At 40.9% G+C, this 13,289-nt stretch overlaps 1 protein-coding gene across 1 annotated transcript in view; it reads left to right on the forward strand.

The window, feature by feature from the left end:
* Positions 1 to 13,289, forward strand: part of LOC144509864 (alpha-1,6-mannosylglycoprotein 6-beta-N-acetylglucosaminyltransferase A-like) — a 115,102-nt gene that overhangs the window by 40,240 nt on the left and 61,573 nt on the right. Inside the window, exon 4 of the mRNA XM_078238786.1 lies at positions 9,396 to 9,460. Coding sequence (XP_078094912.1) covers positions 9,396 to 9,460 — 65 coding nt within the window. The remainder of the gene's footprint in view (positions 1 to 9,395; positions 9,461 to 13,289) is intronic.

Genomic DNA, 13,289 nt, shown 5'->3' on the forward strand with positions numbered 1-13,289 from the left:
AAATCTTTTTCCTGTTCTTGGATCCAATGTGATTTGAAGGTATAAATTCAAAATCAGATTTTGGGAGTCTCGGAAATAAGGCTGCACAATTTGCACCTGCTGCGGAGTGCAGATTGTCCAGACTATTAGCCATTTGTTTTGAAGGAAATCATTCTCGTTTTTTTTTTAATTGTTGATTTTGATCTTTAAAACTTTTCAAAACTTGGAACAAAAAAACGGGCTAATTATTTGAAATGGAAAAACACAGGGTTATGAGATGGGGGTATAAGTTTGTAGGACAAGTTTGGAGTTGCTATCAAAGGGCTGATATGAACAGGATAGGCCAAATAATCCATGTTTTAAACTATTTCACAGATAACGTACGAGTTGAAACAACCCAAGTGCAGCTTAGATGGAAAAGAAAATTAATTCCAATTCTTGCCAGGTTAACGTAAATATAATGTTTTTTTTTGTTTGTTCTTGGGACATGGGCATTGCTGGCATGGTCAGCATTAATTGTCCATTGCTAATTGCCCTTAAGAAGAAGTGGTGAGCTGCTGCACCCACAGTGCTGTTAGGAAAGGAGTTCCAGGATTTTCACCCAGCAACAGTAAAGGAACAACTTTGTAATTCCGTATCAGGATAATGAGTGACTTAAAAGAGAATTTGTGGATGGTTCTTTTCCCATGCCTCCACTATCCTTGTCCTTCTAGTTAGCTGAGGTCACGGATTTGGAAGGCGCTGTCAAAGGTCACCAAATTGAGATAATTTGGGAATAATCATCTTGTACTGTGGAAGCAAAACTACTTTTGAAATAAAGTTCATATTTTGTACCTTTGTGGACTACACCAATTGACCAGTTAATAGTTCCAGATAATTTGTGTCGAAAACCTTGGATTATCAACTTACCAAATGCAATTGTACTATAATTGGGTACGGATCAGTATAAACCTCCAGACAGCATATTTTATTTTGTCTATAATATGGCAACATTACAGAAAGAACAAATGAAGGTGCGAATTAGGAGCAGGGGTAGGCCCTTCAGCCTTTCATGCCTGCTTGGCCCCTCGAGCCTGCCCACCATCCAGTAATATCCTGACTAATCTCACTGTAACCTCAACTTCACAATCCCACCTATTCCCGATAACCTTATTACTCCCTTGCTTATCAGGAATCTATCTACCTCTGCCTTAAAAATATTCAAAGAGACTGCTTCCAATCTTCAGAGGAAGAGTTCCAAAGACACTGAACCCTCAGGGAAAAAAAATCTTCATCTCTGTTCTAAATGAGTGACCCTTATTTTTAAATAGTGACCCCTTGCTCTAAACTCCCACAAGAGGAAACACTCTCTCCACGTCAACCCTGTCAAGAACCCTCGGGATTTTGTATGTTTCAATCAAGTCACTTCTTATTCTTCGAAACTCCAGAAATATGAGCCTTGCCTGTCCAGCTTTCCTCAAACAATCACTCAATCCAGGTATTAGTGTAGTAAACCTCTGAACAGTTTCAATGTGTTTACATTTTCCTTAAATAAGGAGACCAATACTGTACACACAACTCCAGATGTGGTCTCACCAATGCTCTAGAACTGAAGCATAACCTACCTAATTTTGTATTCAATTCCCCTCTCAATAAATGATATTCTATTAGCTTTCCTTACTACTAGCATTTTGTGGTTCATGCACTAGGACTCCTAGAATCCTCTGCATCTTAGAGCTCTGCAATCTCTCACCTTTTAAAGAATATGCTTTTTCATTTTTTCCTGCCAAATTAGACAAGTTCACTTTCCGCATTATACTGTTTGCCAGATCTTTGTCCACTCATTTAACCTACCTATAACCCTTTGTAGCTTCTTTGTGTCCATTTCTCATTTTACTATACATGCTTGCTCTGCTTCCTGTTAGCCAATCTTCTACCATGCCAGTATGTAAGCCCCTCTACAACATGAGTTTTTATCTTTCGTAGTTGATGTGCCCCTTATCAAATTCCTTCTGGAAATTTAAATACAGCACATTCACCAATTTCCCCAAATCCACAGAACCTGTTACCTCATCAAATAACTCAAATTGGTTCATCTTGATTTCCCTTTTACACCAAAATCATGTTGACTCTGCCTGTTTACCCTGAATTTTTCCAAGTGCCCAGCAATAATGTCTTTCTAACATTTTCCCTATGATCGATGTTAAGCTAACTAGCCTGTAGTTTCCTGCATTCTGTCTTCCCCATCCACATTTCGAATAAAGGAGCTACATTTGCTATTTTGCAATCTAATGGTACCTTCCCTAAATCTAGTGAATTTTGGAAAATTAAAAACAACTCATCAACTATTTCACTCGTCACTATTTTTAAGACTTAAGGATGAAATCCATTAGGACCCCTAGATTTGTCAGCCTGCAGCTCCAACAATTTCCTGAGTACCATTTCCCTGGTGCTCGTAATTTTCCCGAGCTTCTCCGTCCCTTTCATTTCCTGATCTGCTGTTACTTCTGGATGTTATTTTATCATCTATAGTGAATACAGATGCCTGTTCAATTCATCTACTATCTCCTTATTTTCCATTACCAATTTCCCAGACATTTTTTATAAGACCAACATTCACTATTAACTCTTCTTAAGTATCTATAGATAATCTTACAGTCTTTATATTTCTAGCTAGCTTTCTCTTGTACTCTATTTTTTTTCTTTTTCAGTCTTTTGATCATTTTATTTTATTTTGTTTGCTGTCCAATCTTCTGACCTGTCACCCATCTTTGCACAAGGATATGTTTTTTAATTAATTTTGATGCTTTCTTTAATGAATGTATTTAGTTAACTATGGATAATGGGTCCTCCATTTTGAATTTTTCTTTCTCGTTGGAATGTATTCTGAAATATTCCCTTAAATTTCTGCAATTGCTGGTTGTTTTTTCAAGCCCTCATAATTGCCCTTATTTAAGTTTAAAATGCTAACCTTGGACCACACTTCTCTTCCTCAAACTAAATGTAAAATTCAATCACATAACTGCTGCTACCTAGGTGTGTCTTCATTGTGAGATCCTTTTTTGATTTACCATATCTTCCTAGACTTGATCCTTTGCCTCCACTATTTAGTTTAAAACCCCCTCTACTTCCCTAATTTTGCAGCATGTTACAACTCTGTTCCCAGCGCACTTAAGATGTAGACCATCCCAACAGTAAAGCCCCCATTTTCCCCAATACTGGTGTCAGTGCCCCATGATCCAGAACCCACTTCTCCCACACCAGTCATTGAGTCACATATTTATCTCTCTCATTTTATGTACACTATGCCAATTTGCATGTGGCTAAGGTATTAATCTACAGATTATTACTTTTGAGGCCCGGCTTTTTAATTTACTGCCTGGTATCTCATACTCTTTATGCAGAACCTCTTTGCTAGTTTTAACTATGTTGTAGAGCTATGTTCTAACATGGACCACGACAACTGGACCCTTCCCCCCTCACTGCAAGTTCCTCTCCAGCCCTAAGCAGATGTAATGAACCCTGACAGTGGGCAGACAACATAGTTCTTTGCTGCAGAAAGCAATGTCAACCCCCCCCCCCCCCCCCCTCGCTCACTGTACTGTCCCCTACATTCCTTTTTGTTCCCCTCACTTGAATGGTTTCCACTACCCCAGTGCCATGGTCAGTTTGCTAATCCACCCTGCAGCCCCAACTTTCATCCAAATAAGCAGAGAGATTCTCAAGCCTACCAGACAATTGCAAAGACTGAGGCTCCTGCACTTTCCCTGGTTCAAAGCATCCTGGTAACTTTCCCCCCTCCCTGATGTGTCACAGTGTTTGTATTTCAGCCTTCCAGCTCAAGGATTCTGAGCTTCTCAAACCACAAACACTTACTGCAGATGTGTTTCTCCTGGACCACACTAGCATCCAGGAATACCCACATGCTGAAGCCTTGACACATCACCTATCCTGTCATCCTTAATGTGTTTTAATGAATTACATAATTACAGGCAATCCTCAGAATTACAACATTATTGGTTCCAGAAAAATGCATCTTAAGTCGAAATGGTGCAAGTCAGAACTGATTTTCCCATAAAAACAATGTTATAAATCGGGGCTTGGCCTAATACATTATTTTCACCTAAATAACCCAGAATTTTGTATTCAATCAATTATAAATTAATTAGTAATAAGTAATGTAGCAAATATTTAATATTAAAAAATTTAAGAAAAAGTTTGGAAACAAAAGGATTCACCAAGCAAAAACACGTCAAAACAGCAACGAAATAAAAGAACAAAAGAACAAAGAACAGTACAGCACAGGAAACAGGCCCTTCGGCCCTCCAAGCCTGTGCCGCTCCTTGGTCCAACTAGACCAATCGTTTGTATCCCTCCATTCCCAGGCTGCTCATGTGACTATCCAGGTAAGTCTTAAACGATGTCAGCGTGCCTGCCTCCACCACCCTACTTGGCAGCGCATTCCAGGCCCCCACCACCCTCTGTGTAAAAAACATCCCTCTAATATCTGAGTTATACTTCGCCCCTCTCACCTTGAGCCCGTGACCCCTCGTGAACGTCACTTCTGATCTGGGAAAAAGCTTCCCACCGTTCACCCTATCTATCGCCTTCATAATCTTGTACACCTCTATTAGATCTCCCCTCATTCTCCGTCTTTCCAGGGAGAACAACCCCAGTTTACCCAATCTCTCCTCATAGCTAAGACCCTCCATACCAGGCAACATCCTGGTAAACCTTCTCTGCACTCTCTCTAACGCCTCCACCTCCTTCTGGTAGTGCGGCGACCAAAACTGGACGCAGTACTCCAAATGTGGCCTAACCAGCGTTCTATACAGCTGCATCATCAGACTCCAGCTTTTATACTCTATACCCCGTCCTATAAAGGCAAGCATACCATATGCCTTCTTCACCACCTTCTCCACCTGCGTTGCCACCTTCAAGGATTTGTGGACTTGCACACCTAGGTCCCTCTGTGTTTCTATACTCCTGATGACTCTGCCATTTATTGTATAACTCCTCCCTACATTATTTCTTCCAAAATGCATCACTTCGCACTTATCCGGATTAAACTCCATCTGCCACCTCTCCGCCCAATTTTCCAGCCTATCTATATCCTGCTGTATTGCCCGACAATGCTCTTCGCTATCCGCAAGTCCAGCCATCTTCGTGTCATCCGCAAACTTGCTGATTACACCAGTTACACCTTCTTCCAAATCATTTATATATATCACAAATAGCAGAGGTCCCAGTACAGAGCCCTGCGGAACACCACTGGTCACAGACCTCCAGCCGGAAAAAGACCCTTCGACCACTACCCTCTGTCTCCTATGGCCAAGCCAGTTCTCCACCCATCTAGCCACTTCTCCTTGTATCCTATGAGCCTTAATCTTCTTAACCAACCTGCCATGTGGGACTTTGTCAAATGCCTTACTGAAATCCAAGTAGACGACATCCACGGCCCTTCCTTCATCAACCGTTTTTGTCACTTCCTCAAAAAACTCCACCAAATTTGTAAGGCACGACCTCCCTCTTACAAAACCATGCCGTCTGTCACTAATGAGATTGTTCCGTTCTAAATGCACATACATCCTGTCTCTAAGAATCCTCTCCAACAACTTCCCTACCACGGACGTCAAGCTCACCGGCCTATAATTTCCTGGGTTATCCCTGCTACCCTTCTTAAACAACGGGACCACATTCGCTATCCTCCAATCCTCAGGGACCTCACCCGTGTCCAAAGAAGCGACAAAGATTTCCGTCAGAGGCCCAGCAATTTCATCTCTCGTTTCCCTGAGCAGTCGAGGATAGATGCCATCAGGCCCTGGGGCTTTGTCAGTTTTAATGTTCCCTAAAAAACCTAACACTTCCTCTCTTGTAATGGAGATTTTCTCTAACGGGTCAACACCTCCCTCCGAGACACCCCCGGTTAACACGCCACTCTCCTTCGTGAATACCGATGCAAAGTATTCATTTAGGATCTCCCCTATTCCCTTGGGTTCTAAGCATAATTCCCCTCCTTTGTCCCTGAGAGGTCCGATTTTCTCCCTGACAACTCTTTTGTTCCTAACGTATGAATAGAATGCCTTAGGATTTTCCTTAATCCTGCCTGCCAAGAACATCTCGTGACCTCTTTTTGCCCTTCTAACTCCCCGTTTGAGTTCTTTCCTACTCTCTCTGTATTCCTCCAGAGCTCCATCTGTTTTCTGTTGCCTGGACTTAACGTACGCCTCCCTTTTCATTTTAATCAGATCCTCAATTTCCCTGGTTATCCACAGCTCTCGAATCCTACCTTTCCTATCTTTCCTTTTTACAGGCACATGCCTATCCTGCAGCCTTATCAATAGTTCCTTAAAAGACTCCCACATGCCAGACGCGGACTTATCCTCGAACATCCTCTCCCAATCAACATCCACCGATTCCTGCCTAATCCGGCTATAGTTAGCCTTCCCCCAATTTAGCACCCTGCCCGTAGGACAGCACTCATCCTTGTCCATTACTATCCTAAAGTTAACAAGAGTTGTGGTCACTATTTGCCACATGTTCCCCTACCAAAACTTCGACGACCTGACCGGGCTCATTTCCCAGAACTAGGTCCAGTATAGCCCCCTCTCTAGTCGGTCTATCTACATACTGTTCCAAAGAACCTTCCAGTATGCATTTTACAAATTCCTCCCCGTCCGGACCCCCAGCTGTAAGCACTTTCCAGTCTGTGCCAGGGAAATTAAAGTCCCCCACTACAACAACCCTATTTTTTCTGCACCTATCCAGAATCTCCTGACATATCCTTTCCTCCACTTCCCGTGGGCTGTTGGGTGGTCTGTAGTACACCCCCAGCATAGTGACTGCACCCTTCCTGTTTCTGAGTTCCACCCACAGCGACTCAGTACATGACCCCTCTAAGTTGTCTACCCTCTGCACCGCGGTAATATGCTCCTTAACTAATATCGCTACTCCCCCACCTTTTTTAGCCCCTCCTCTGTCTCGCCTAAAACACTTATACCCCGGAATATTCAGCTGCCAGTCCTGTCCTTTTAACCAAGTTTCCGTCACTGTAACCACATCCAAATTCCGCATAAGCATTAAGGCCCTAAATGCCTGAATCAGGGGGATGGGCAGCACAGAATGTCGATGCACGTGAATGAATATTTGAATTTGTTCACCAGCATGGTGTTGTAAAGTCAAAACTGATATTGTAAATTCGAAACAGAGCATCAATTTATAAAAGTTGCAAGTGGCCTTCATCATAACCTGAATGTCATAAAGTCAAGAACAGCTGCCTGTACGTTGTTTACTTATTTCTTTTCCTTTAATATATATTAATCTTACCACCAGTTTATATACTATTTTAAACCTTCAATCTGGAATAGACCTTAGGCATTTACCAGATGCTCATCTAAAGGGAGGGAAAACGTCTGTTTCTATTTTTATCAATGAGACTGCTCTTATGAAATTAATGTAATTGCTGTCGATACTTACACAGGCTACGTTGCCAAAGGAATATGCTCTATGATTTTAATTGTTCCATTTGGGAAGTAACTTAATGGTATTAAGAGGTAGCCTATGTTGAGATTTTGTAACTGGAAAGATTGAATACCTATTATTTCATTAGTGAGATGTAGTCATCTTTGCAATTCAAGGTTATGAGTGAATTACATACAACTTTTGTAATAAAATATGAATAGGTACGGCTCATCATTTTGATCTACATACTACTGAATATTCTATTTCCTATTCCCATATATACCTGAAGTGTGCCTTTATTTTCAACAAAACAAAACTCAAAACTAAAATCTAATTACATTATTTTGACATCTTGTGGGTTACATCTGAAATGGCAATTACATTTTCATCCTTCTACATCAAGTAAACATTGAAAGGTTCACCAAACCAGTAAACGTGCATTCGACTAACAAGAAGCTTTTGAACCTTGTCAATTTCCAAAGCAATACCTTCCCTTGTTCCTGGTCAAAACTCTATTTAGTTTTAGAAAAAGATCCAAAGACTTTGAGTTTATTATGGGAGTACAAAGTTTGTGATATAGTTCATAGTTAGATCTCTTCTTGCATGGGTGAGGTTTGTTATGTTCTAAAATATCTTCATTGACTATTTGAGGTTGATTCCTGGTCAGGTATGTGTGATGAGGAGTGGTGCCCCTCAAGCTATCGCCACTTGTCTCGCACTAAAGCGGATAAATATGCCTTTGATCTTTTGCACATTATGGCTAATGATGGGACGGTCGGAAGGACTGCTGGTCCATGGTCAGTTTGCTAATCCACCCTGCCTATGACAAACCTATGACAAAAATATGAATCAAAACATTATTTGTATACAAACTGTTACTAAATTCAATATATGCACAAACCATGAGGGTTCAAAAGGGGGCTTCAACTGTGAGTTTCTGTGTCAGGACAGATAATATCCAACATTTGCTCCAAATTCAGAATTGAGTTATAATATTAAAATCTTACTGCATTTATATTACAATTACGTATATATGCATATCTGAGGTTCTATACATAAAATTTTGATCTAATCTTTGCCAAGTCTCTTGATTTATTCCCGATTTAGTCCAAATAAATTATTGCAATAATGTAAAAGCTCAGTTAAAAGAAATATTAATGTTTTGTGTGAGCGAGTGTGTTTATGAACAAATGAACTGCACAAACAAGGAAGATCCCTGGTTCAAACCACCACGCTGAATTTAGCTGAGAAGTAATATTGATGCTAAATTTTGCCTCTGTGCCCCTGAGTTATGAAAAATAAAAATCAGCTAGGATTCCTACGCCTGACTGCCATCTACCAATCCTTCCCGGAAATGTGGATGTTGAGTGAGGACAAACTCATGCTCAACTATGATGCCCTGGCATTGAATAACGTCCTGCCAAAAATTACTGTCAAAGTCAGTTGTACGAGGGTGACTAGTGGCAGCAGATTCGTATCCTGGTGTAGAATCAACACCTCCAGTAGAGGAGATTGGTGAGGAAAAAAATTACATTTTAAGAAGGCAATTCTACGGCCCAACTTAGTGTTTTTCATGTAACAATGTTCAATAGTATTCTCATCAACTAGTTTTGAATTCAGTTTAATAAAATATACTTTGCTATTCAAATTTCCATGTTAAATAATAGGCTTTGAGTAATGGATTCTGAATATTTTGATTTTGATACATTACAGGAAAAAAAAATGCTATTCACAAATAGATTGTTTAGGTTTATACTTTTCTAATCTGTGTGACATGTAGTCACTAGTAATAGGTAATAAAGATGGTGTGTATTACAAGACGTGTATGAATACATAATATATGAATACGGAGAGCATGAATGGAAATATAAAATAATAGCTGCTAAAGAAATGAAAACACTTCTTTGTAATTCAGGTAACTACTTCCTGCCTGATAACTTATACCATTAACTTAATCAAAATTATTATCGTTGCAGAATTTTCATCCTTGTGTGGTTTAACATCAATAGATGGTTTTCCACATTGTGAAGGGAAAATAAAGGTGAGGAAATAAACTCTTTTTTGCTGAATGTAAGTGGTTAAGATTATTTTTAAAAGACCTTAACCATTTTTTAAAGAAGTTCCTTGATCTCAATATCATCCATTTGGGCAGAGTGTGATAGATGCAATAGTATGTTTATTGTGTTCATAGCAAACTAGTGGGATGTTCTTTGAAGTGGTATCAGTGCACAAGTGAGTGTTCCAGACTTGAAACTTGCATTCATGTAGTTCCTTCATGGCAGAGTTGACTATCAGTATCCACAACCTGGCCTCAGATGTAAAGCATGGCCATTTTTACTAAGTACAGGACAGCCTCCAATGCCCATGAAACCATTGCTTCCCAAGGAATGAAATAATGAGGAGAAAATTGGTGAGCAGATATACTTGGAAAAAAAATGAACTTCTAAGGCTTATATACAGTGTGGGGTATTTTTGATGTGTGCCACCTGACATCCAAAAATAAGTGGCAGCAGGCTGTCACCTTATCAACCATACGCTTAGCAGCCTTGAAGAATCTTGGAGCAGTACGAAAAAGTGTACACCTCAAAGACACAGATTGTTTAAAAGAAATTTGATTTGACCGTACCATCGTATGGGGTTACAGAGAAAAGCTGTCACCAATTTTACTGCTCCCATTCTGCTTGAATAGACACATAAAATACCAGGCTCCACTCAAACTTTAAAAACATACTTAATGCAGAAAATGATTCATGGCGCTTCATAATTGGAGATCAGACCTGGAGAGTAGTTAGAGTGGTTACAGAATGGGGCTGAAGGTGCAGCTAATGGACTAGGATATAGATCTGCTTCTGAAGATGGAAAGATTATAGTATGCTGGCAAGGTTTACTGGACAGAAACCTCTACAATACCAGGTTTGAGCAACTTGACCCAATTACTGCCTGTCGAGACCTTTACAAAAGCAAATTAGGTCATCCGTGAGGCTCCAGGCAGGCAAAGCCCTAAATAACAATCAAAAGTCATGGCCCAATGATCTTGTTGCCAAGACTTAAACTTAACAGTAAATTAAATGGAAACCCATGTTTCTTTCATTTTTTAAAAATTTGTTCATTCTGCCATGAAAGGTCAGGAACCCTATTACCATACATCAACATATCATTAGCGGGCTTCCCCCGTGTTGTCCCACATGTTAGGTTCTCCCCCCTCCCACCAGCATCATATCATGTCATCATATTTATAACAGCTTTTGTCAAATAGGGACATGGCGAACGGTCCCTGCCAAGGGCCCATAGATAATACAGCCCCGAGGGGGCAGAAGGGTGTGTGTGTGTGTGTGTGCGCGCGCGCCTGTGGGGGAGGGGGCGGGATCTGTTTTTAAATTTTTATTGTTTTTAGATCAGGCGCCCTTTAAAAAGGGCACCCCGATGTCTTGAAGGCCAAGGTTGTTGGCGGGGCAGGCTCACTCAGAGCCTTGTCAGTGTGTTGTCATGGGATCCACTTCTAGAATTTCTTTTTAACTAATTGTCAAAAAATATGGTGGGAAAAGCCGCTAGTGGAACCGACAGGCAGAACACTGCTTTTCCTGCCTGAGTTGACACTTAGATAAAATGACACAGTGATAAACTACCATCCAATATTTATGTGACTGGTTCAGTTATGTTTTTGGTCAATGTTATCCCCACTGTATTGATGGTAATGCTATTGAATGTCAAAAGGAGATGATTAGAGTTGTTGGAGACGGTCCTTGCCTGGTACTTGTGTAGCGCGAATGTTACCTCCTGTTATCAGCCCAAGCTCAAATGTTGTCCAGATCTTCCTGCAAGTATGGACTTCTTCATTATTTGGAGAATTTCAAATGGAGTTTCAACATTGTAATAATTACAGAAATCCCCACTTTTGACCTTATGATGGAGAGAAGGTTATTGATAAAACAAGACGTTTGGGCCAAGGATACTGTCCTGTAGAACACCTGCAGTGATATCCCAAGCCTTCCAACAATCACAACCATCTTCCTTTGTGTTAGGTATGCCTCCAGTCATTGAAGAGTTTCCTCTTATCCCACATGATTTACATTTAACTTGGGAAGTCATCTCACCTCTTGAATTTAGCTGCCTTGCCCATGTTTGGACCAAGGCCGTAATGAAGTCTGGAGATGAACGGCACTGAGTGAACACAAACTGAACGTCAGTGAGCAGATTGTTGATGCGTAAGTGCTGCTTCATAGCCCTGTTGACAACCTCTTCCAATACTTTGTTGATTATCAAGAGTAGACTGGTGGTGCAGTAATTCACTGGGTTGGATTTGTCCTTTTTCTGGACAGGATATATATATAGCTGTAATATTCACTGCAACAGATTCAAGACAGGAATGCTGACTGGCCGAGATAATTGTTGATGATCAGCACCCTTTTAAGGGAGCAGGAATGATCCCCCTATTTCTCAGACAAAGGCCTTTGGCCTCCCCACCCTCTATCAAAGCCCCAATAATCTGGCTCTTTTCCCCAGCCACAATTGCGGCCCCTGACTCAGGCCTATGTCTTCCTGCTGCTTGATTATGGTCCCATCTGCTAGCCAGGTTGTCAATTTTTCTGGCTATTGGGTAGATTATTTAAATGCCTTATCTTTAGTGTTGACAGAGCCATCACAACCCTGGCCTTTCTGAATTCTTCATCCTAATGCTCTCTAGCATCTTCCCTACCTCCCCGTTCATATTAGGATCAGAACATCATGGGGGTAAAGTAGCTGCAGAGTCAATCACTTTGTTTTTGGTTTGACTTTCTTTTGTTGGAGATGGTCATTGCTTGGCAATTTTGTGGCATGAATGTTACTTGCCACTTGTCAGCTCAAGTCTGGATATTGTCTGGGTCTTTGCTGCATTTAGGCAGAGACTGCTTCAGTATCTGTGGAGTCAGGGGGTATGGGAGCGTATGGAAGTATGGTGCTGAGGAGAGGATCAGCCACGATCATATTGGATGGTGGAGAAGGTTTGAAGAGCCAAATGGCCTACTCCTGTTCCTTTTTTTATGCTTCCCTAATTTTCCTGTTCCCTTTGTTCTGGAGATTATGTGGAGCATAGCTCTGGAAGATGGTATTGGGAAACCTGAAGACAGACAGAACTTCAGTGAAATATAGAAACTGATGATTGGTTGGATGTGAGTTTTGAAATGCAGCTGAGTATAGCGCAAATTTAAATCAAACAAGTATCTGGGAAGGAGGATGGGATCAAGAAGCTAAGGTGTATTGTTTCTGGGATGCACTGATGTATTTCATATTGCCATTGTCTAGCATTGTGAATATCTAGTTCATAATTCATATGTTTTAGAATATAACTTTTAGTTCTGAGAATTAAAGTTTTGACTGTAAAAATTGAGGCATCTGATTGAGAAACTTTGAAAAACAACCCCTGGGGGAAATGCAATTCAAACAAGCTTGGAGTTCATTACATTTAAAAGCCTTTTTGTTGACGTAAGAGGTTAACAGCTGGAAAGGTCAGATCACAAATAGGAGGTGGCCTCATTTAACTAAAAACAACTGGAGAGATGGCATTTGCAGTTATTCCAGTGAAGTAGGACTTCCCAAACTGTAGGTCATGACCTCCAGTGGGGTTGTGAGTTCACAGACAGCAGTGGCTGCCATGGAGCTCCAATTGAGTGTTAACAGCTGCGAGTCCCCTTCAAATCCTCATTTTTTAAAATGGTGAGTGTGGCCTTACTGACCAATCCTTGAGGCCTAATTCCTGCAGTTCTAACGGTCCCCTGCTCTCACAGCTCACCAATCCCACTCCACTCCCTATTCTGACAGCTTTACCTACCCCTACCTGGCTCACAGCCATTTTTAAGCCTCAAAATGGGACCATAGTGGGAAAAAGTTTG

The sequence above is a fragment of the Mustelus asterias genome, chromosome 2 (genome assembly GCF_964213995.1).
Source record: "Mustelus asterias chromosome 2, sMusAst1.hap1.1, whole genome shotgun sequence".
Classification (NCBI taxonomy): domain Eukaryota; kingdom Metazoa; phylum Chordata; class Chondrichthyes; order Carcharhiniformes; family Triakidae; genus Mustelus; species Mustelus asterias.